General features: G+C 46.5%; 1 protein-coding gene across 1 annotated transcript in view; it reads right to left on the bottom strand.

Moving 5' to 3' along the window:
• The window catches only part of MYO1A (myosin IA), a 116783-nt gene that overhangs the window by 19417 nt on the left and 71863 nt on the right, over positions 1-25503 (bottom strand). The window contains exons 16-22 of the mRNA XM_044285315.1: positions 24205-24405; positions 23415-23641; positions 21340-21540; positions 20214-20313; positions 18271-18420; positions 6952-7020; positions 302-388 (exon numbers count right to left, since the gene is read on the bottom strand). Coding sequence (XP_044141250.1) covers positions 302-388; positions 6952-7020; positions 18271-18420; positions 20214-20313; positions 21340-21540; positions 23415-23641; positions 24205-24405 — 1035 coding nt within the window. The remainder of the gene's footprint in view (positions 1-301; positions 389-6951; positions 7021-18270; positions 18421-20213; positions 20314-21339; positions 21541-23414; positions 23642-24204; positions 24406-25503) is intronic.

The raw sequence follows: 25503 nt of genomic DNA, 5'->3' as shown, positions 1-25503 counted from the left end.
GGCGCAGGACTGAAGACAGCGATTGGCTGCAGTACTGTAGGTAAGTACAGTACTTACCAGTGCAAGTTGATCCTGAGAGTTGTCCAGTTTCCTCTTGAAACCAGACAAACACTTTCAGCCCTGACAGATTTATAGCACAGAAGGCAGAAGAGTAATGAGATAGATAGATAGGGGTAGGGTGAAGTAGGGACACGTTATGTATGAGTCATGACAGACAAAATCGATTTGCTGGTAATAACCACTGTAAACGGAGCAATTAGTGTGTGCCCTCCTGATAATGAAGCTGAGGAGACAGCCTTACTTTGTATCCCCTCCAATAAGCACAGATAGTGGATGAGGCTTCCGACTGGCGATTTTGAACTTTCATTTTCCTCAGCAACACACGTGCCTAGAAGCAAATTAAAGTGTAACCGTCATGTTTTCATAAAAAAAATTAATGTTAGCATATGTTACTGCTGCAGCAGCATTATGCATAAAGCAATCTTTAGTTTCTTCACATACCACTGTTTTCCTTGAGTTTTTCCCTTAGTTACGGCTGTTTAAACATTTACAATATGAGGACCTTCTCAAGATGGCTCCTCTGCCAGATCTCTGAGGCCAAAACTGCTTTCCCTCACTTCACATGCACACTTGCTGTAGCCAGCAGCTCCCTGCCAGCTAATCAGATTGGATTACTGAGAGACACGCCTCCTCACTCTGAGGCCTAATGCAGGCATGCAGTGTGAAGGACCGCCCCTCTGCCTATCTTCTTAGCCAAAGATAGACAAGCCATAGCAACTGTCTTTTAAGGGAGCAGTGGAAAGGGACAGGGGACATTAATGAAATATGTTATTATAAGGTAATTACAGATCTTTTGACAATCAGTGACAGACTAACTCAGGTATACATGCCTAGCTCTAATAAACTAGCAAATAAAATATGACAGTTACACTTTAACACAATCAAAAGTGCAAAGCACAGAGGATTAAAATTATTATATATTATGATCAAACATGCAGGGTATTAGTCATGATTAGTGTTGGCCGAGCATGCTCGGCCGAACACAAATTTTACTCGAGCATCGCGATGCTCGGCACATCGCGGTGTTCAGCCAATAAACGTGCAGGTAAGTACTGCCATTCACTGTAATGCCGTAGCATTGTTGGCTACTGGCATTACAGTGATTGGCTGGCCGGAAGCGTCATCGCGTGCTATATAGCACCCGATGACACGTGTTCGGCTCAGTCTTAGTCAGGGAGAGCTGGAGAGCAGAAGGGAGAGATAGTGTGGGGAGTAAAATAGGAATATTTTAGTTTTTATATTTGTTATAGACCCAAAAGTTCTTTTAAGGACTATTGTTGTGTGTGGCAGCAATATATATTTTTAGTGCAACCTGCACTAAATTGCTGAAACTTACTAGAGACCCAAAAGTCCTTTTAAGGACTATAGTTGTATCTGGCAGCAAAATATAGCTTTCAATTGTTTGGCCACAGCCTAAAAATATCTGTGACATTCAGTGTACTTTTTCCGCAGACGGTGTTCGCTGTGGACAGTTACATTACCTGCGCTACATCTCATGTATAACGTTTGCCCATTCTAAATATCAGTGACATTAATTCAGTGTAATTTTTATTAGCCGCTGATGACAGCGACATTACTTGCGCTATACCTCCTGTATAACGTTTTTTTGCATCCTAAATATCAGTGACATTCATTCAGTGTATTACATTCATTACTTGTGCTATACCTCCTGTTTAACGTGTGTGCATCCTAAAAATATCTGTGACATTCTGTGTACTTTATTTGCGCATACACTTACAAAACCTGCACTACTGTACGTGAGACATACTTTCAAGAATTGATACCATTTAATATGGTCAACGCGAGCAGTAAGGGACAGGGAAGTGGCCGTGCTGCTGATGGTGCACGCAGAGGCCGTGGCCTTGGGCGCGGTAAAACTGTGCCTGCTGCCAGAGCAAAAGAAACACAGTCATCCACGATACCTAGCTTCATATCCCAGTTTGCAGAGCGGCGCAGGACACCACTCTCGAAGTCAGACCAGTGCAACCAGGTGCTCGGTTAGATTGCAGCAGATATTGCTTCCAGTCGGTGAAGCACCACCCTGTCTTCCACAAAGTCCAGTCTTAGTAGTCAAGAGTCTGGTCAACAGAATCCTCACCCTGATACTCCTTCCACCCTCAATGGAGAGTCTTGGCAAACAAGTGATCCCACACTCGGATATTCCGAGGAGCTTTTTTTATCACCATTCCTTAATTTGGGCCTCTTGCCAAGCTCGCTTGAAAAGGGACATGAGGAGATCTTGTGCCCTGATTCCTAAACTCTGGAGCATCCACAGTCAGAAGAAGATGACGGTGGGGAACGGCAATTAGTGTTTCACAAGGTGGATGATGATGATGAGACACAGTTGCCAATAAGTCAACTGCAATTAGTGTCTCAAGAGGTTCATGATAAGGATGAGACACAGTTGTCAATAACTGAGGTTGTTAATAGGTCAGCAAGTCAGATGACTAGAGTAAGGAAGTGGAGGAGGAAGTGCTGGACGATGAAGTCACTGACCCAACCTGGGAAGGTGGCAAGCCAAGTGAAGACAGCAGAACATAGGGGGAGGGATCCGCAGCACCGCAACAGGCTGGAAGAGGCAGTGGGGTGGCAAAAGGGAGAAGAGGGGCCACACCAAACAGGCCCGCAACCGTTCCCCGGAGCACCCCCTTACGGAAATCTCCCTTGCCAAGGAGTAGGTGTTCCGCAGTCTGGCGCTTTTTTGAGGAAAGTGCAGATGATAAAATAATTGTAATTTGCAACCTGTATAGTACCAAAATGAGCAGAGTCTTGAACACTAGCAACCTCACCACTACCAGCATAATCCGCCACATGGCATCAAAGCACCCTAATAGGTGGGCCGAACGTCTGGGTCCACAACCAGTGTCTGCGGGTCACACCACTGCCTCCTCTTCCCCTTACGTGCTGGCCAATCCCCTGTCCAAGAAGCAGGCCCGGATGTCTCTCGCCCTGCACCTGGACCTTCGCAAGCATCATCAGCTAGCACATCCAATTCTGTGTCCCAGCGCAGTGTACAGATGTCTATACCCCAGGCCTTTGAACAAAAGTGCAAATCCCCAGCCACCCACCCACAGACCATAGCACTAAATGCGCACCTTTCCAAATTGCTAGCCATGGAAATGTTGCCATTTAGGCTTGTGGACACTGAGGCTTTCCGCAGCCTGATGGCGGTGGCTGTCCCGCGGTACTCTGTCCCCAGCCGCCAATATTTTTCACGGTGTGCAGTCCCAGCCTTACACCAGCATGTGTCCCGTAACATCACCCGTGCCCTGACCAACGCAGTTATTGGGAAGGTCCACTTAACAACTGACACATGGACAAGTGCTTTTGGCCAGGGACGCTACATTTCCCTGACGGCACACTGGGTGAGCGTTGTGGAGGCCGAGAGCGAGTCGTACCCTTGGATGGCAAGATGCTACCGACGCCAAGGATTGCACCCTACTTCCATCAGCCTACGTTATTGGCTGCAACCCCCCCTTCTCCTTCTCCGCCTCCTCCTTCACTTCCACCTCTGAATTATCATCTTGCAGCACCAGTCAGCCATCAGTCAGTAGCTGGAAGCAGTGTAGCACTGCAGTGGGGAAGCGGCAACAGGCCGAGCTTAAACTGAGCTGTGGCAGAGGATAAGGGACCAGACTGAGCTGTGGCTCTTGCCACTCAACCTACAACCAGGCATGAACGTAAAAACACCAAGTTGGAGCTCACCTCACCATACACCACCGAGGAGCACGGACACAGAACCGGAACCAAGGCTGAGAAATAGCGAAACAAAGTAGATTGTCCAGCTTCACCTCGCAGTGCGTATTTTATTAGGAAACGTGCTTAAAAACCAAACATCAGGCTCATTTTATCAACATGTTTCAGATCAACATATATTACAGATCCTTCCTCCAGGCATGGTTGTGTCTGATAATGGCCGTAACTTGGTGGCGGCTTTGGAGCTCACACACATACCATGCCTAGCCCACGTGTTCAACCTAGTTGTTCAGCGGTTTCTTAAAACCTACCCTAATTTGCCTGAGCTACTGGTGAAGGTCCGCCGCATGTGTGCCCATTTCCGCAAGTCATCGACAGCTTCCGCCGGTCTGGCAACCCTGCAGCAGCACTTGCAATTGCCAGCTCACTGACTGTTGTGCAACGTGAGCATGCGCTGGAACTCTACGTTCCACATGTTGGCCAGGATTTGTGAGCAGCAGAGGGCAGTAGTGGAATACCAGCTGCAACATGGTCGTCGCCTTTCCAGTCAGCTTCCGCTCTTCACAAGCGACGAGTGGGCATTGATGTCTGACCTCTGTGAGGTTTTACGCAACTTTGAGGAATCAACACAGATGGCGAGCGGCGATAACGCTATTATCAGCATCACCATCCCACTTCTGTGTCTACTCAAATGCTCACTGCTCACAATTAAGGCGGACGCTTTGCATGTGGATGAGGTGGAAGTGGGGGAAGACAGTACACAGGGTGATAGCCAGACCACCCTCGGTTGGTCTTCTCAGCGCGAATTGGATGATGAGGAGGAGGAGCAGGAGACGGTTGCCTCCGCTACAGAGGGTAGTACCCATGGAAGTTTTATTCCATCTGTTCAGCATGGATGGGTAAAAGAGGAGGAAGAGGAGATTGAGACACATGTGTTGGGACACATGGCTGACTTTATGTTAGGCTGCATTTCCCGTGACCCTCGCGTTGTACACATTTTGGCCAACACTGATTACTTGTTGTTCACCCTTCTCGACCCCCGCTACAAAGAGAACCTCTCATCTCTCATTCCTGTGGTGAAGAGGATGAGAAAAATGGTGCAATACCAGAAGGTCCTTGTGGAAAAATTGCTCCATAAATTTCCAGCTGACAACGCTGGCTGCAGAGTACGTAGTTCCTTGGCCAACCGAGGAGGGTAGACAAGGGGAACACACAGCAGTTATAACAGAGGCAAGGCAACACTCTCCAAGGCATGGGACAGTTTTATAACACCCACCAGCACCCTCAACCTGATGTGTGGCCTAGTGTCACTAGGAGGGAAAAGTTTGGGAAGATGGTGAAGGAGTACGTAGCAGACCGTGTCAGCGTCCTCAGTGATCCCTGTGTGCCTTACAACTATTGTGTGTCCAAGCTGGATATGTGGCACGAACTGGCGCTCTACGCCTTGGAGGTGCTGGCCTTCCCCGCCGCCAGCGTTTTGTCAGAGCGTGTATTTAGTGCTGCTGGGGGCATAATAACTGATAAGCGCATCCACCTGTCAACTGAAAATGCTGACCAGTTGACTCTGATAAAAAGGAACAAGGCCTGGATTGCCCCTGACTTCTCTACTCCACCAGAGGAAAGCGGCTGAACATAAAGGCACTCTAAATCTGGCTTTTATGGTGTATTGAATACACTGTATTCCCATGCACCTCTTCTACCACTAAAAAGAGTATATGGTTAAATCTCTCTTTTCTCTTCCTCCTCCTCCTCCTCCATCATATCAAAATGCTTATAAGGCTGCCCTCGCTCCTAATGTTTTTGAGGGTCAGCTCAGCAGCAGGCCCTAACCCATAATGTTTTAAAGGGTCACCAGCAGGCCCTCAACTATAATGTTTTTGAGGGTCACTAGCAGGCCCTCAACCACAATGTTTTAGAGGGTCAGCAGCAGACCCTCAACCATAATGTTTTAGAGGGTCAGCAGCAGACCCTCAACCATAATGTTTTAGAGGGTCAGCAGCAGACCCTCAACCATAATGTTTTAGAGGGTCAGCAGCAGACCCTCACCCCTAAGTTTTTAGATGGTCAGCTCGGCAGCAGGCCTTCTCCCACAACATTTTTTTACATGATCAGCTCAGCAGCAGCCCCTCTCCCACAATTTTTTTAGATAGTCAGCTCGGCAGCAGACCCTCGCCCACAATTTTTTTTCGATGGTCAGCTCGACAGCAGGCCCTCGCCCACAACATTTTTTAGATGGTCAGCTCGGCAGCAGGCCCTCGCCCATAATTTTTTTTAGATGGTCAGCTCAGCAGCAGGCCCTCGCCCATAATTTTTTAGATGGTCAGCTCGACAGCAAGCCTTCGCCCACAATTTTTTTTAGATGGTCAGCTCGGCAGCAGGCCCTCGTCCATCATGTTTCAGATGGTCAGCTCGACAGCAGGCCCTCGCCCGCCAATTTTTTAGATGGTCAGATCGGCAGCAGGCTCTCACCCCTAATGTTTTAGAGGATCACCGGAAGGCCATCAATCATAATTTTTCAAGGTTGTCGGATCCTTGTCATTTTTGGCAGCTCTTTCCCTTAGTGCATAGGCTTTATGAGTGTAGGAGTCCCACTACCTGAACAATTGTACCACAATGTGAATGAGGCCCTCCTTTATGTGATATACAGGTTGTATCGGACTGCCTCTTCCTTGTAATATACAGGAAAGAATGTTTCCAAACAATTTTTCCTCTAAAATTGTCAGTCTGTAAAAGTGGTGTACAACATCGTTCCCAGCAGCGACCTGGGAGTCCAAGATGCATCCAGACATCCTCCCCATGCTGTTCCGAACCATTTCAGTTGCATTTCCATCAATTTCTGACCTTTTCCTATGAACCAGACACCCTCCCCTCTTCAGAGCAGGGGGTGTCTGATTTAATGGTCAGGTTCTCCCATTCACTTCCATTTGCCGAGCACCCGAGCATCCCAAGGTGTTCTACTTGAGCACCCGAGCACTTTGGTGCTCGATCAACACTAGTCATCATGATCAGTCTTAAAACTATTCTTTTTATTATTTAATTTCGCATAAATAGATATATAATATATATATATATAGATATATATATATATATAGATATATATATATAGATATATATATATATACACACACAGTATATACTCTCTCTCTCTCTCTCTCTCTATATATATATATATATATATTATCACAAGATATTTACCTTCCAGCCTCGGATATAGGCTTGTAAGAGTAAGGCAGAGAACCGTACTTTCTGATACTTATTCTTTTGCTGCAAAAGAAAGAAACATAAAATGTGAAGTGAAAATCCAGACTTGTAAAGTAAAGGCAAACTTTAGGAGAAACACTCATATAGGTATATGTTAGTCAGAAGACTTTATCCGATGTAGTAACTACATACCCATCATGGAATTACAGACCTGTGCATGTTTATTTCCCTTTCCACATCTTCAGCTTAGTGTATTCTGTACACTGTGGTACTTTGAAGGGGTTTTCCAGACCAAAAAATGTACAGGGTGGGCCATTTATATGGATACACCTTAATAAAATGGGAATGGTTGGTGATATTAACTTCCTGTTTGTGGCACATTAGTATATGTGAGGTGGGAAACTTTTCAAGATGGGTGGTGACCATGGCAGCCATTTTGAAGTCGGCCATTTTGAATCCAATTTTTGTTTTTTTCAATAGGTAGAGGGTCATGTGATACATCAAACTTATTGGGAATTTCACAAGAAAAACAATGGTGTGCTTGGTTTTAACGTAAATTTATTCTTTCATGAGTTATTTACAAGTTTCTGACCACTTATAAAATGTGTTCAATGTGCTGCCCATTGTGTTGGATTGTCAATGCAACCCTCTTTTCCCACTCTTCACACACTGATAGCAACGCCGCAGGAGAAATGCTAGCACAGGCTTCCAGTATCCGTAGTTTCAGGTGCTGCACATCTCGTATCTTCACAGCATATACTGTGAAGATACGAGATGTGCAGCACTTGAAACTGTGTCACATGACCCTCTTCCTATTGAAAAAACTAAAGTTGAATTCAAAATGGCCAACTTCAAAATGGCCACCATGGTCACCACCCATCTTGAAAAGTTTCCCCCCTCACATATACTAATGTGCCACAAACAGGAGGTTAATATCACCAACCATTCCCATTTTATTAAGGTGTATCCATATAAATGGCCCACCCTGTATAAGTAAAACTGCTGAGAATATTGTGAAAACATACTCACCACATGGATCCCCCACCACTCCCAGAAAGGAGCGGACTGGGAACTTAAAATTAGCCCTGGAAAAAACCTTAAAGTGGCCCTATTTTGTAGGAGGGTCCAAACTGACAGAAGGCGGGATAACACAAGTAGACAGAGCCAACAATATGTAGGCAGGAACAACAGAAGTAGGCGGAGCCTACCATACTGTAGTGCAGCACAAAATACTGCCTCAGCAGAACCAAATACCACACTGCAGCACAAAAGACCGCCTAAGTAGAACAAAATACCACAGTGCTGCTAAAAATACTGGTGCCTGAGCTACGGTATGAAACTGCATCAATACCATTAAATTCTGGAGGGCACCTGCGGCCACTGGCCAGGTGCATAAGTACCCGATGCTCCTACATAAATTAATGCTGAGAGCATTAGATCTTTATGTACCTGATTGGTGGCCATGAGGAGGCCTTGGGTGGCCAACAGTGCTTCAGTCCGCCGGGAAATTTCACTGTAGGGTCTATAGCCAGTCTGCCCCTGCTCCCCGGTCCCATATAGCTCTCCCCTTTCTAGCCCAGCAATAACTCAAGATCATGTGACTACTGCAGCCTATCACTGGCTGTAGTAGTTGGCTGCAGGGGTTGCATACTCTGTGTCAACACATCATAGATTGACTAGGAAGTAGGGAGCAGAGAAGATGTGTCAGGTTTTTTTTTTCCCTACAAGATTCTGAGCAGTTTTATTTTATGGGCTGGAAACCCCTTTTAAGTTAACTACTAGCAAATAATTGTTTCTCCATCTGAATAGGGACAACGGAGCGGGGCGCAGACGTAGCGCAGTGAAAACTGACTGAGGGGGGAAGCTGAAGACCAGGATGGGGTTAATTTAGTAGGTGGGTGGAGTTATGCTGGGGACGTACAGGGGGGGGGGCGGTGCTGCATTTTCGCGGGCCGTTTATATGCAGGGTGGTGAAGGGGGCGGCACCAGAGGCCATCATAGTTCCGGAGAAGTTGGGAGCATTTGCGGTTGTGTTGGTAGCTGTAGGCGTAGTGTTGAGGCATGTCGGCGCTCGAGGAATTGTTGGCGGCGGTGCGTGCAGCGGCGGAGCAGCATGGCTCCGACTGGCTCGTGAGTAGTCTGCAAGCGGCGGTGGGGGCCCTGGTTGTTCCTCCGGTGGCGGTGGCTGGCAGAGTGAGGGCGAGGAGATCCGTCCCTCCGGAGCGCTTGAGTCCGGAGGTGACTCCCCGGTCGAGGCGCCGGCTTGGGAGCCCCACGGTTAACCCTTCCTTTCCCCCGGGTGGCGCGGCGGATGGTCCGGTGTGCCGGCGCAGCGGTCGGAGTTCGGCGCGGCGTTGCGCAGATGCGTCGGAAGTGCAGAGAGGACGAGGTAGGGAGGCGGCGCGGTCGGCCAGGAGTGCGCGGCGCGATGCGGTGGAGCGGGGTGAGGCGCGGGCGGGCGGACAGGGCCTTGGGTCTCGAGTGGCTGGCGGTGTCGGTGGCATCTGCAGTGCGGTCTCACTTACCCTGGGTGAGGATCGGGCGGCGGCGGCTGAGCGCAGGAGGTGTGCTGAGGCAGCGCAGAGTCCGGAGTTGGAGGCGGCTCGGTCAGCGGGCGTTGGTGCGGCGGCGGGAGACTCGACTGGGGGTAGGAGGGCGGCCCTGCGGTCCCGGTCTGCTGGCCAGCGGCAGGGGTCAGGTGCGCAGCTGCGTAATGGATCTGGGATGTCGCCACCTGCTGGTGCCTTTGAGGTGCCGGGCAGAGAGGTTCAGCGGAGTGCGCTTGCTGGGGGAACGGGCTTGGCTCCGCCCTCAGTGCAGCTGGGGGACTGCAGGAATGTGCGCAGGTCAGATGCGGCTCATGGAGGGACTTCTGTGGAGCTGGTTTTTGGTGGGACTGCAGCGGATGATGCCTATGGTCCTCGGCCGCCAGGAGGTGGGTCTGTCGACAGGGATGATGCTACGGTGCAACCTCGCCAAGGGGATGTTGGTGGGGGTTTCGTCGAGGGTCAAGCGCTGGAGGATGGTGAACTCAGCCAGGAGGCTTGGGAGGTCGGGGACCGGAGGGACGATGCTGTCGGCGCATGTCCTGCTACGTCTGGGTCGGCGATGGAGTCTTCGCAGAGAGGTGCATCGGTGCGGTCGGCGGCTGCTGGGGGAACGTCCCAGGGACGGCCAGGTGAGACGATGTCGGGTCCGGGCCCAGTTGGGGGGGTGGGGGGGGGGTCAGGCGGGGGGTGACAGTTTGGCGCGAGATTTATTGGCGGGTATGTGGACTTTGTTATCGCAATGGAAGTCCGGGGCGGAGTCGTCCCCGGCCACAGTTTGGGCTGCTGCGCCTGCGGTTGGGGACGCGGAGCGGTGTTGTGCGGCTGCTGTGGGGGGCCCTTCTGCAGTCGGGGGGGGGTGCGGCGGCGGTTGCAGTCGCTGGAGGTAGTGGGGGTCAGGGTGCTGGAGATGAGGTCAGGTTAGCGGACGCGGCCAAGGGTGAAGTCTATGTGTGCTTTGAAGGGCCGTTGGGGGCCCATTTGAAGGTGGAGGTCAGGGAAAAAATTTGGAAGGATGAGTATGTGGAGATTTTCTCGCTGCTTCCGTTGGATAAGTTTCAATTGGACAGGGTGAAACCGGACGAGAGTAAGAAGGAGGAGGAGGAGAAGCGGAGGTACAGGTTGATCCCGCGTACTTTCCAAAATTGGCTGCAGGCGTTTGCTATTCTAGCCAGTGTGGTGGGCGAAAAGGCGCCGGAACACTGTTCGGCCCTGTTTTGCTACATGGATGCCATTGGGGAGGCGTACCGGACGTATGGTGGGGTGGCGTGGCTCAGGTATGATGAGCAGTTTCGCCAGAGGAAGGCGGTCAGGCCTAGTATTCGTTGGGACCACAAGGATATAGGTCTGTGGATGCGTTTGATGACGGCCCCAAAGGGTGTGAGTCAGCCCTTTCGTGGGGCGGCCGGGGGTCCCTCGGCGTCAGAGTCAGCTGGGGGGGTCCGAAAGGGTTGTTGTTGGCAGTTCAACGAGGGTCACTGTAAATACCTGTCCGATTGTCGCTTCAAGCATGAGTGCTCGGGCTGCGGAGGTGCCCATAGCTTTACGCGGTGTTTCAAGCGGGGACGGGGAAGGGGTTTTGAGGTTGCGCAGAAGAGGGGTGACCCCGGTGAGGGTGGACGTGATGGAGCCGTTTCTAGAGAGATATCCAAATAGGGAGGCGGCGGCTTTATTGCTGGCTGGGTTTAGGGACGGTTTTAGGATTCCGTGTTCGGCGGTTGGAGCGGGTATAGCTGGGCGTAATTTGTCGTCAGCGTTGATGCGGCCGGAGGTGGTTTCGGAAAAGATTGCGAAGGAGGTGGCAGCTGGGAGGGTGGTAGGCCCATTTGGCGAGTGTCCGTTGCCGGATTTGCGGGTTTCTCCTTTGGGGTTGGTCCCGAAGAAGGAGCCTAACAAATTTCGGTTAATTCATAATTTGTCATACCCGGCGGGGTGTTCGGTCAACGACGGCATTGATGATGAGTTATGCTCGGTTTCGTACACGTCCTTTGATGAGGCGGTGAAGTGGGTCCGTCTTTTTGGGCGGGGTGCGTTGTTAGCTAAGACGGACATTGAGGCTGCTTTTCGCTTGTTGCCGATTCATCCGGCTAGTTTTCGTTTGTTGGGTTTTAAATGGGAGGGGCAGTTTTTTGTGGATTGTTGTTTGCCTATGGGATGTGCTATCTCGTGTTCACTGTTTGAGACGTTTAGTTCTTTTCTGGAATGGGTTGTGCGGCAGGAGGCGGGTTGGAGTTCTGTTTTGCATTACCTAGATGATTTTTTGTTTTTAGGGCCGGCTGGGTCCAGGGTGTGTTCTGTGTTGTTGCACACCATGGAGCGAGTGTCCGCTAGTTTTGGGGTGCCTTTGGCACGGGAGAAGACTGAGGGCCCGTCTACAACAATGCGGTTTTTGGGGATTGAGATCGATAGCGTAGCCATGGAGTGTCGGTTGCCTTTGGATAAGGTGGAGGATTTGCGTGGTGAGGTGGGTTGGTTGCGGATGGCGAAGAAGGTGCAGCTTAGACGGGTGCAGTCTGTTTTGGGGAAGTTAAATTTTGCCTGTAGGATTTTGCCTATGGGTAGGGTTTTCTGTAGGCGTTTGGCTATGGCCACAGCAGGTGTGAAGGCCCCGTTTCATTTTGTGCGGTTGTCTGCGGAGGTGCGTGCGGATCTGGAAGTGTGGGAGCGTTTTTTGAGGGACTTTAACGGTCGGTCGGTATGGATGGAGGCGCTCGTTTGTAATGTGGATTTGGAGTTGTTTACGGATGCGTCTGGTTCCTGTGGTTAGGGGGCTTTTTGTCAGGGTCAATGGAGCGCAGGTGCGTGGCCGGTGGAATGGAGGGTGGCTGGTTTGTTGGGGAATTTGGCCTTATTGGAGTTGTTCCCTATTGTTTTGGCGACTGAGTTGTGGGGGGATTTGTTGCGAAATAAGAGGGTGCGGTTTTGTTGTGACAATTTGGGGGTGGTGCAGGCGGTGAATAGTCAGTCAGCGAATTCGCCCCCGGTGGTGCGGTTGCTTCGTCACTTGGTTTTGAACGGTTTAAAGTTAAATGCGTGTTTTATGGCGGTTCATGTACCTGGGGTTGATAATTCTATAGCTGATGCTCTTTCTCGTTTCCAGTGGGATCGTTTTCGCAGTTTGGTGCCGGGAGCGGAGGTGTCGGGTCTGCTGTGTCCTCAGTGGCTCTGGAGCGTGGCTTTGGGGTCTCGGTAGATCTGGTTCGGCGGTCCGTGAGTAGCAGTACGTGGTTGGCTTATTCTGCTGTGTGGTCGCACTGGGAGCGTTTGATTGAGCAGGTGGGGGGCTGTAAGGGGGTTGGAGATTTCCATTCTTTGCTGGTTTATTTCGTAGGTCAGTCGTTTAGCGATGGTTTGTCTTTTTCTGTTGCTACTAAGAGGGTTGCGGCGGTGGCTTTTTGGTTACGAATGCGGGGGTTGGCGGATGTGTCTCAGAGTTTTTTGGTGAGGCAAGCCTTAAAAGGGTATCGTCGCAGTGTGGTGAGGAAGGATTCCCGGCGTCCGGTGTCTTTTCAGGTTCTGCAGTTGTTATGGGATAAGGTGGGGTGTGTGTGCGAGTCGGGGTATGAGGTGTGTTTATTTCGTGCAGCTTTTTCCTTGGCTTTCTTTGGGGCGTTCCGGGTTTCAGAGCTGGTAGCGGTCAGTCGGGTGCGTGGAGGTGGTTTATTACGGGAGGATGTGAGCTTTGGTGCGGAGGGTTTGCGGTGTGTGTTACGCAGGTCCAAGACGGATCAGGTGGGTAAGGGGGTGTGTATTTTGTTGCGACCTTTGTCTGGATCAGTGGTGTGCCCGGTTCGCTGTGTGGAAGAGTATGTGGCCCGTCGACCGCTTGGAGGGGCGGGATTGCTGGTGCATCAGGATGGCTCGGCCTTGTCCCGTTATCAGTTTGTGGCGGTTTTTCGTAAATGTTTGACGGCGGCGGGTTTGGTGGCAAGTGAGTTTGCGTCTCATTCTTTTCGCATTGGTGCGGCGACGGAGGCTGCTAGATGGGGTTTGGGTGAGGATGCGATCATGCGGATTGGCCGGTGGGAGTCTGCGTGTTTTCGGTCATATATTCGGCCTCATTTGTTGTAAGGTTGGTGGGGGGAGTGAGCTGGGGTTGTTATGTTTGTTTTCTTCATGTGGGGTAATCGTTTCCTTCATGTTTTGCAGGTTCGCGTGCTTGTTTGGCGTGGATTTTTGGCCATTCATATGTGTACTGGGGAGCGTTGAGAGCGGATGTGAGGAAAAGTGGTCGGCAGTTGGGGTTCCAGCCGGATGAGTTGCAGGTCCGGTGGATTGGGGTCCGGGGTATGTTGTGGGGCCGCGTGTTGCCTGAATTTCATGCTTTTGTCTCATTGGATAGGTGCCCGGATATTGTGATTTTGCACGTGGGCGGGAACGACTTGGGCGTTCGTCGCTCGAGGGATGTGATCAGGGACATCAAGCTGGATTTGTTGCGTCTGATGGCGGAATTCCCGGATTTGTTGGTAGTGTGGTCGGAGGTGGTAGCCAGGAGTTCGTGGCGTTTTGCGAGGTCGGTGGATCGGATCAACAAGGCTAGGGCGAAGTTGAATAAGGAGGTGGGGCGTTTTGTGCGCAGGCAAGGTGGTTTTGTGGTCCGACATAGGGAGTTGGAGGTGGCGTCGCCTCAGTTCCTTCGGTCGGACGGGGTGCATTTGAATGAGATTGGCATTGATTTGTGGGCTCTAGGGCTGCAGGATGGTTTGGAGACAGCATTCAGGGTGTGGCGGGACGCCCATAGGTGAGGTGTCCCCGATGTGCGTCTGTGGCTGGTTAACAGGGGGGTCCTGGAAGGCAATACTATGTTTAGTAGGTGCATGACACGTTGGAACGTGCATCTATGTGGTTCGGTAAGCTGAAAGCTGGGGGCTCCTGTTGGGCTGGAAGGCCTGCAGGGGTGGAGGAATATATGGTTCTGGAGGATTTGGTGCCCTTGGGTCGGCGAGTGCGGCCGAGGGTAAGGATGGAGATGTGTGGAGTGAAGATCGCAGCTTGCTAGGGTTGCCTTCTAGGATCCTTCCAATAAGTGAATGTTATTATTACAGTGTATTTACATGTTTGTGTTTATTGGTTGATATTTATTAATGTATAATTTAAAAATGATGGTGGAGTATTTTGGCTGTTTAATAAACGGCTGCTATGGCCTTTACACCAACAATTACGGTCTACGTGTGTTAATGGGGATGGTGGGTGGTGTGAAGGGTCTGAAAAAGGTCTTTCCTCCCTAAGTCATGGTGACTATATCAGTACATGCAGCTACAGGTCTACTCATACTGAAGTAGCTTAGCTTAGTTCTATACTATATGCTCTGCAGTTCACTGCCATTCCATGATACATAGGCTTGTCATGGGCCCCTCCCACGCAGGGGCATCAGTAAGGGGGTGTGACCCCCGAAATGTCGCGCACTACGGGATAGAATTCAGCTGTGTTCTTGTTCAAAAATTATAAGAATCAATAAAGAAGTTCAAAGTGCAGATCGCGCTTCTAACGAGTGAGTACTGTTAATTTCTCACCAAGAATCCTAAGATTTTTACAATCTCTCAATTCTTAGTGACCCAGCTAATTATATATAAACATAAATATATTCAACTCGTCTTTTCATAGCAATTAGAAAACCCTCCCCTCCCTCCCCCCCAATATGTGGTGCGTCAAAGTAGGACCCCCAAATATGAAACAACCTGACCTCAGCTAATCAAATCCTCCAACCGTCCCATATCCTACTCCACTGGTACTCAGTTTCCCTCCGTTTATATATAATTTTCTCATAGTTCTTTACCTTATCAGTTAAGTTTAACCATGTATTTATGTCTGGAGCGGAACGGGCAAACCAGGTCCGACTGATCAGAACTCTAGCCAACATCAGTATTCTGCTCAGGAAAATCTTTTGATACTTGTGATTTTTTAGTTTGGAAAGATCATTAAGAACAAATACTTGTGGTTCAAAAGGAATTTGAATTTTTAGTTTATACATAATACAGTTATTGATACTATTCCAATAATTTATAAGTTCTGGACAAGTCCATATCATATGGAGAAAGTCCGCTCCTACAGTGTCACATTTGGGACAGTTGGACGAATCTCTTAACCCACATTTATTCATCCACAAGGGAGTAATATATAATCTGTGACAAATATAGAATTGTATTAGAACATGGTTGAAGTTCTGGGATAATAAAGATAAATTCCCAAAAATATTCTCCCAGCCTTCTCCCAATCCTTGATGAAAAATGCGGCTGATTAGATTGCTTTGCATTGACTGGGGCTGAAGTGAGGCTTTGAATCAGACCATTGTGGTGTTACACGTGGGATCTGATTTGATTGATTGATGTGAGCACATCTCATCTGAATGAGGTCACCTTGTCGTGTCAAGTGTGCAGGACTCGTCTGAGCAAGGTCACCTTGTCGCGACAAGTTGGCAGGACTCGTCTGAACGAGGTACCTTGTCGTGGCAAGTAGGCAAGTCTCATCTGTGTGAGATCATCTTGTCATGGTACTAGGGCAGGACTCGTATGAGTTAGGTCCCCTTGTCGGTGCAAGTGGGCAAGACTCATCTGAATGAGGTCACCTTTTCGTGGCAAATGGGCAGAACTCGACTGAGTGAGGTCACCCTGTTGTGGCAAGTGGACAGGACTCATCTGAGTGAGATCACCTTGTCATGGCACGTGGGCAGGACTCATCTGAGTGAGGTCACCTTGTCATGGCACGTGGGCAGGACTCATCTGAGTGAGGTCACCTTGTCATGGCACGTGGGCAGGACTCAATTGAGTGAGGTCACCTTGTCATGGCACATGGGCAGGACTCATCTGACTGAGGTCACCTCGTTTTTTGTCATGGCACGTTGGAAGGTCATCTTGTTGTGGCACGTGAGCTAACATGTAGGTCAAATGTATAAGTACAGTAAATATAGCAGCAATTTCATTATATACATTAGCGCCTGTAGGGCCTGTTTTTTTGTTTCTTTTGCTTTTACACTGGAGTCACAGCAGATTGGCAACTTCCCACTTATTTCACTTTTTAGGAAGTGATGACTATCTTAGTCTTTTTCCCTGTCATATGGGCACCATAAGTTAGTCCAATGATTTGTGATGGCAAGTTGCTGGGACAATTTTATGGATTTTTGATTTTTTTTTTATAAACAATAGGATTTTTGTGAGGATTCCTTTCTTTTAATATATGTTTTTAGTGCTGAGGCCAGGCATGTGGATACTGATCTTCATTTGGCCTGGTTAGTGTCCTATGCATTTCAAGTGGCAGATTAGTTAGCATGGGCAGCAGTACCAATGTGTTCTTTGCCATTTTTTTATTTATTTATACAGAGCCAGTCTGATGAATTAACTACTCTTCAGATGTCTTATATGATAAAAACAGAGAGGCCGGGTTCGACAACCAGGCCTATTTACCCCCAAAATTAATGTGGCAACTGTACTAATCCCCTAGGGGACAGAGGGGTAAAACTTAGCATTTAATATAGGCAATTCTAAAATAAATAGACGCTAGAGGGTGGACCTCTGTAACAAATAACATGAAACAACCCTAAGGGCCTAGACTGAACATACACATACAGTATGGTAAAAAGTGTATATATACAGGGACATTCTCACCCAGGTGTGGAGGTAGACCGCGAGTTCTCTCAAGCAGTGTTGAAGGTAGAGATGGACCTGTAATGGTGGATCGCCATACTGGAAGGTACCAAGCGTATTCGCCCCTGTACGTTGTTGGATAACAGGGCAGGTTAGCCCTAGAAAGCCCTATATGAGGGACAGGGGCTAGTACGTCCTACCTATCTATACGAGGAACTTGCCCCGCAAGGGGCGTCCCCGTCCGGATACCTGACCCTGTGGGGGCGGAATCCCTAATAAACCCTCTGTGGGTACTGCCGACGTGTCACGTTTCATTCCGTGAGTGAAATCTTCAGGGGAGAAAATGGAAATAACAAGACTACGGATGGGGCTTGTACAACCAGAAAACAATGGTAGAGGGAGGGGTTTGCAAGGGTCAGTCAATGTAAAAAAGGGGGACAAAGGTGTATGGTCAGTCGGACATAAACATCCATGAATGACCACAGCAAAACCTCCTGATTAAGGTACAGGTACACCAGTGGGTGATACCTATAAGAGTCAGATAATGACCACAGGATAATCGAATTCCAAAAGGGCTGTCCCCCTTTTTTACATTGACTGAACCTTACCATCTTTTTCTGGTTATACAAGCCCCATCCATAGTCTTGTTATTTCCATTTTGTCCCCTGAAGATTTCACTCACGGAATGAAACGTGACACGTCGGGAGAACCGACACAGGGTTTATTAGGGATTTCGCCCCCACAGGGTCAGGTATCCGGACGGGACGCCCCTTGCGGGGCAAGTTCCTCGTATAGATAGGTAGGGCGTACTAGCCCCTGTCCCTCATATAGGGCTTTCTAGGGCTAACCTGCCCTGTTATCCAACAACGTACAGGGGCGAATACGCTTGGTACCTTCCAGTATTGCGATCCACCATTACAGGTCCGTCTCTACCTTCAACATTGCTTGAGAGAACCCGCGGTCTACCTCCACACCTGGGTGAGAACTTTCCTGTATATATACACTTTTTACCATACTGTATGTGTATGTTCAGTCTAGGCCCTTAGGGCTGTTTCATGTTGTTTGTTACAGAGGTCCATCCTCTAGCGTCTATTTATTTTAGAATTACCTATAATAAATGCTAAGTTTTACCACTCTGTCCCCTAGGGAATTAGTACAGTTGTGTCTTATATGATCTTGAAACTTACTCTGTGGCCACGGTAAAATGCAGAAATGATGATCTGACTTTTCCGCATAAGCAAAAACTGAGTCCGACATTTCCATCCACGAAACACCTTCTGTATAAGAGTGGCTAGCTCATTCAATTTCTGCCTGCGCATTTCCTCCAAGTCAAAAAGCTGAAAACAAGAGTATTTGTTTAAAAAAAATGCTACATGGAAAAACATACAGTACCATTAGCCAATAAATTTAAAATGCTACTTAAAGGAAAATTCCAGTGAAGACGACCTTCTGATTTCACATAGACACATGAGAAAGCGTCACTGAGCGGTCACCAAACATTGCATTAATAGTACAGTGTGTATACATGAGGAATAACACTATTTATGGACATGATATCACTTCTATCTGGCATTTTTTTAGCAGTGTTCACCTGTGCTTTTTGAATATCTAGTGCGCAATTCTACTAGGCATGGTGAGTGGAGACTGCCTGCCATTCACTGCACACAGAAAGTAGAGGATAATCTGCTTCCTAATCTTCTGTTACTCACTCAGAATCATCCTCAATAAAGCAGCCTCAAGATCATGGATGACATTAAAAAGAAGTACTGACTTGTATGATTGTGAATTACGCATTTGTGTTGAGCTATAACATTTTTATGTAGCTGTCTTTGTCAGTGTCTGTCTCTGCATTCCTGCTCAATCCTACCCCATACCCTCTCCATAGACTTGCATTGACATGTGTAATATGATCCTCCTCCAGTGATTATCTGTCCTAGATGGGAATAAGGCATTTCTCAAAGTGAAAAGCAATTAGAGGGGAAGAGGACAGGTTAGGTATCCCCATGTTTTGCAAATTATAGGTAGCATCCATTTATTTCTGAAAACAAACAATTTGAATAATCCAAGATATACTGTCCATGAAGCATTGGACAAGAGGAATATTCCCAGGAACCAGTTTATGCACTGGACTCATGTTAAATCCTTGAATCCAGAGGAGGAAAGGGGCAATGTCTCAAAATACTTCATTCATTCTAGCACAGTGGGTAGAAAGACTCAGCTTAGGTGCAGGTGGAGTGTTGTATCATAATGGGTAGGGGGCATGCTCAAATTTTAAAGTACAGCTTCCCCCCAGGGATTATTCTACAAGCATTATAGTATTGTGTTCCCTTTCTCAATTCAATTCTTTGTTACTGACCTGGTTTGACCCCAAACCCATTCCATCATCTTTGTTAAAGGAGATAAGAGATAGTTGATTATTTTTATTCCAAAATGCTAGCCACTGCTATCTGCCACACTCTGCTCCACCTTTTTCTACAAGGAAACTAGTTCATGGATGTCAACTCAGAGTATTTCAAGGTATGTGACAAGCTGAATTTTAGACATATTTGTTGCCGTTCAGGGGGAAAAAAGTTCTCAAGATGTAAATGAAGTTATCAAGATATTTTATAATTTTTTTAATAGAATTTTCTCATTTTGGGCTAAAAATCTTTTTTTTTTCAAAGGGTCAATGTTCAGCCATTTTGAGATACAAGGGTTAAAAAAAATCAGTGTGCAGAGTATCACTTCTCAGTCCTGTAAGCTGAGGGCTCCTGTGAAGCTTTATCTCTAATATCCTGACCTCATAAACACTCATTTAAGCCATAGTCTTATCAGATTGATAAGAGATTAGCTATAATGAGTGTTTATATCGAATCAAAAGATCAGAGATAAGGATTCACATGAGCTGACGGCTGACGGAACTCAGGAGGGACAGTCTTTAAATAGACTGATTTTTTAACCCTTGTATCTAAAAAATGGCTGAACATTTTTTGTAAAGACGAATTGAAAAAAAGTTTTTAGTCAGAAATGAGTAAAATGCAATCATAAAAAGAAAATTGCCCCAAAGGTGTCCATAGCCTTTACATGTAGTAGTGGATATCGGTAACAGAATTACAATTGGATATAAATTTACAAGAAAAGAAACACATACTGCACTTGGAGTCCTGATAAATATTTTTGTTCTTCCATATGCAATTTCATCAGATGCAATATTAACTTGTGGGTCTTTTAACATTGCCTCCACCCCGTCCCTGTCACAAAACAAAGAGTAAGCATTGAATTGGTGCTCCAAAATGGATTAAATCAGTGAGATAAATGTAGAATAATTAAAAGAATCCAATTGAATAAATGTCATTACCCATCACATTCAGATACTACTTAAAGGGGTTTCAGAGACCCCAAACCCAGTTTTAATTACATATACTTGGTATCAGTATAGTTTTGGTAAACCATTTATTTTACCAAAATTGATCCGGGCAAGCGATGCCTGGGGCCGAATTTTTATACCTTCTACTGCCGTTCCGTACATAAAGATCCATGAGCCTTTGCAGCTCTGTATACAGAATGTCGTCCATATTCTAAACTGAATAGTGGGCCATCCTCTCCATGTCATCCAGTGGCTGTGCTTTGGTACGATATAAAGCTGTCGGTGGAGTGGGCGGGTTAAACAGTAAGGGGGGTCTATGTATAGCTGTGGGGGGAAGGATTTAAGGTTAGATGTGGAGTATTTGGTGGGTATGGGTGGAGTGGATATACAGTAAGAAGTTGTAGGGGAGAGTCTAAGAGCAGGCTTGAGATGGCAAGAAAGCTATATGTACAGTAGTTGGGGGGGAGGAATTCTGGTTAGATATGGAGTAATTGGAGCAGTGAGGTGGTGGGTATAGGTGGAGTGGATATACAGTAACGAGTTGTAGGGGAGGGTCTTTGAGCAGGCTTGAGATGGCAGCAAAGCTATATATTGCTGTGGGGGAAAGATTTCTGGTTAGATGTGGAGTATTTGGTGGGTATGCGTAGAGTGGATATACTATAAGTAGCAGTTCCAGATGAAATCGGAACCAGAAGTGTAGGATGTATACAAACACATTGTAGACAAGGCTGTGGAGGCTCAGAAACTGCTCTAGTCAAATATATCTATATCTGTGTATATATCTATACACACACACACATGTATATGGATGGAAACCAAGATGTAATGTTTTTATACACATGATACATGTATATCTCTACTTTATTACTGTGAGGTCCCTATGGATCCTGCTGATTCTATATAACCTTACCGTGGGTCTCCTTTCCAAGAGGGCCAAGTCTGCTTACTCAGCAACTTGTACCGTTCCAGAAAAGTCTTGTACTTTTGTCTGTAAGCATATCCAGCCCGGCGCACCCTGACATTCTCCAGCAGCCCTAGATAGCGGACCTGTATCTTCACAAGGCTATCATCAAACAAGGAAGGTTTCTTTGTGCCATTAGGCTTCAAACACCTGTTGTATAATACATGTATCACACAGTGATTATTAATACAATGCATGCCAGCTGTAATATACATGAAATATTCACTGTAGCTAATACACAAATAAATAGCCGTGTACATAAAAGATGCAATGTAACAATGACACATAGAGCGGGAGTCGGGGAATCAGAAAGGGAAGGGTAGAGAGGTGAAAGGGAGGTATGAGTAAAGAAGAGCGAAGGAAGTGACCTTCCCTGTTTTCTCCCTCATCCTCATTGTATACACAGCGCTCAATGAGTGTCGTGCATACAAATCAGGAAACAGTAATGCCACTACCCTGATCCTTCCAACCATATGATCGTCAGGGGCTGGGAAACTGCACCAGCTGCTGGGTCTTATCAGACCTAGATCAGCTCTGCGCTGAGGCGTTACAGCATTGTAAATCTTATAAGTGCTGTATTCTGCCAGGAACTGGGCCTAATATGTCAAAAAATTAAATAAATAAATAAATACAAAATTATTATATATATAATATATAGAAAAACACCACCACACACTAAATAGCAGCTTCTAGCCCCACCCCCTGTGACCATAGCTTATACATCCCCTTTATAAAAAGGGGACATCATTTAAATACGGTAAGTATTTTTAATTACACTTTGTGCTAAAAAAGAAAATGAGAAAAATAAACTTTTTTGACATTCTGCTGGGTATAAAAAATCTAATCAAAAATATTCTAAAATCAATGAATTAAAGTCCCAGGTAACACAAACAGGCTAAAAGTGTAATTACATAACCGAACAGAAAAAAAATGTAGCCCCTGATTCATGAAGACCAGTGTCTGCTGCTCCGATCCTAATGGGGCCCGAGCTGCTGGAAGAGATATATGTAATTTATGACAAGACTCAAGCCTGGTCATAAATCACATGCCTCCTCTCAGCATCGGACTGAAGTCCTTTGGGCCCACCATAGGGAATGCTTCCTCTGGTGTATATATAGGACCTTAAGGGTCCTGGTTTATTAGAGGTCCAATACTGTCAGATCTTGGTCCACCGGAGGGAGGATCCTCTGGTACTCTGGTGGGCCAGTCCGACCCTGCCTCTTCTGGCTCTTGCAACTGGTTAAAAATTGTTATTCATTATATCTGTGTTGTGTTTTGCCAGGCTAGGACTGTAGATGGCGATTAGTGTTGAGCGAAGCGAGATTCGGATGCTTCATCCAAACTCGCTTCGTTCAAAACTTCTGAATAATACTGTACAGAGATTCGTCTACAGTATTAGAACCTATGGGCTCTGAGCCAAAGTAAGTTATTCACAAAGTCGCACGTGACTTTGTTGAATAACTTCGTTAATTGATTTTTAAAGTGGAAAACCACTTTAAAACTTTAAACTGAACTCGGCTTAGGGTCCAACTAGTACCTTGGACCCCAATTACCGAAGATATTCAACATTCAACGCATAACTTCGTGAATAACTTACTTTGGATTATCGGAGCCCATACATTCTAATACTGTACGGAGGTAAATCTCCTTACAGTATTATTCTGAAGTTTTGAACGAAGCGACTTGGGATGAAGCATCGAAGCTCGCTTCGCTCAACACTAATGGCGATTTAACAGGAGGTCATGGAAGTTACTCTGAGGAAGGACTCGAAAACGTGCACAAGACTAATGCAGGTGTATCTTTTAGCCTGTTAAATACAATAATCTGGTCTTCTGTTCTTTAGGGTTTTATGGGTTTTATAAGATGGCCATTATAGCCTGAAACTGGCAAAACCAGTTCTGTATATTGCCGAGATTATTGTAATTTTCTTGATAGTACAATTATATTTTCTATGAGAAGCACTGAAATGAAATTAAAAAAAGTGGGTAAAACAGCTGAATAATTGATTCTAGTTAATATGTCACCTGATATAATTGGGATTCTTAGAGTAAAGGTTCTTCATAAGTGTTGACACCGAGCCTTTAAACTGGAAGCCAACGGTGGGCGGCCGTTTTAGAGAAGAACTTTTTGGATCGCCTTCTGGGAAAAGAGATTTCAGCAGCTCGTGCTTTGCCTTCCACATGGCCTGGGAAAGGTCCCTGAAGAGTAGATCGTTGTTCTTGTCCAAAAACCCATTTGTGTTATATGTGACCTGAGCAAAGCACAAATATTTTAAGGAGATAACCGTGTTCTGTTAATTATTATCCCAGGATACTTAAAAGTGAATCTACACTACAAGAGGTTTTCTGGGGAGGATTTTTATTTAACCCTTTAATGACCAGGGCCTGAAAAAAAAGTTGGATCTCTGCGTCAGAAAAACTGAGCTGCGACTCTTAGAAATATAATTAAATCATTATCAGTGCTAAAATTGTGAGCAGGTTAAAATTTCAAAAAGGCAACACCATGATGTTGAACTGGGGACATTCACTTTAAAGGGGTCTTCTGAGATAACAATTGATGTCCTGTTCTTCTAGTGAAAGGGACAAAGCTGCAGTACATAGGACAGCCACTTCTAAGTGTACAGCGTTCCTGAATCTCCAGGAGGCTCTCGGTAAAAGGAGAGACCTCCCAGACTCTTAGAAGAGCTGGAAAATCTCCTGCATGGCTCATGGAGGGCTGCTTTCCCCAGGATCTTACACTACTACAAGCATACAGTAGGCTACATGGACAATGATTTTCTCAGGATAGCAATACAATAGGTATTAAGTATCTTACCTGGCCAGCATAGTGCTCAATTCGGAAAGAATTATCAGGTAAAGTTGCATCCATAATACGTTTGTCATTCTGGGTAGCCTTACTCTTGAAATGCTTGTGGTCTTTAAACTTTACTCCAAGCTTGGTCAAGAAGGTGACATCAGAGACATTTCCTGGGCGCAGACACTCTTCATCCAGTACTGCTAGTATTCCATTTGTACCCTGCCATAAGGAGATATCAAAGGTTCACTATTAGGAAATGTCAAATGTTTATCCATACATATATGATTTAAATGAGATGTAAGGACATAGATGAACATGGAGCAAACCACCACTGTATCACAGTGTGTGGGTGTATATTAGTCAGTGCGAATATGTAGATTGATATTAAATATACAGACGTGGACAAAATTGTTGGTACCCTTTGGTCAATGAAAGAAAAAGTCACAATGGTCACAGAAATAACTTTAATCTGACAAAAGTAATAATAAATTAAAATTCTATAAATGTTAACCAATGAAAGTCAGACATTGTTTTTCAACCATGCTTCAACAGAATTATGTAAAAAAATAAACTCATGAAACAGGCATGGACAAAAATGATGGTACCCCTAACTTAATATTTTGTTGCGCAACCTTTTGAGGCAATCACTGCAATCAAACGCTTCCTGTAACTGTCAATGAGACATCTGCACCTCTCAGCAGGTATTTTGGCCCACTCCTCATGAGCAAACTGCTCCAGTTGTGTCCGGTTTGAAGGGTGCCTTTTCCAGACTGCATGTTTCAGCTCCTTCCAAAGATGCTCAATAGGATTGAGGTCAGGGCTCATAGAAGGCCACTTTAGAATAGTCCAATTTTTTCCTCTTAGCCATTCTTGGGTGTTTTTAGCGGTGTGTTTTGGGTCATTGTCCTGTTGCAAGACCCATGACCTGCGACTGAGACCAAGCTTTCTGACACTGGCTAGTACATTTCTCTCTAGAATTCCTTGATAGTCTTGAGATTTCATTGTACCCTGCACAGATTCAAGACACCCTGTGCCAGACGCAGCAAAGCAGCCCCAGAACATAACAGAGCCTCCTCCATGTTTCACAGTAGGGACAGTGTTCTTTTCTTGATATGCTTCATTTTTTCGTCTGTGAACATACAGCTGATGTGCCTTGGCAAAAACTTCGATTTTTGTCTCATCTGTCCACAGGACATTCTCCCAGAAGCTTTGTGGCTTGTCAACATGTAGTTTGGCATATTCCAGTCTTGCTTTTTTATGATTCGTTTTCAACAATGGTGTCCTCCTTGGTCGTCTCCCATGTAGTCCACTTTGGCT

The sequence above is a fragment of the Bufo gargarizans genome, chromosome 3 (genome assembly GCF_014858855.1).
Source record: "Bufo gargarizans isolate SCDJY-AF-19 chromosome 3, ASM1485885v1, whole genome shotgun sequence".
NCBI lineage: Eukaryota > Metazoa > Chordata > Amphibia > Anura > Bufonidae > Bufo > Bufo gargarizans.
This window is presented reverse-complemented; position numbering and strand designations above follow the sequence as displayed.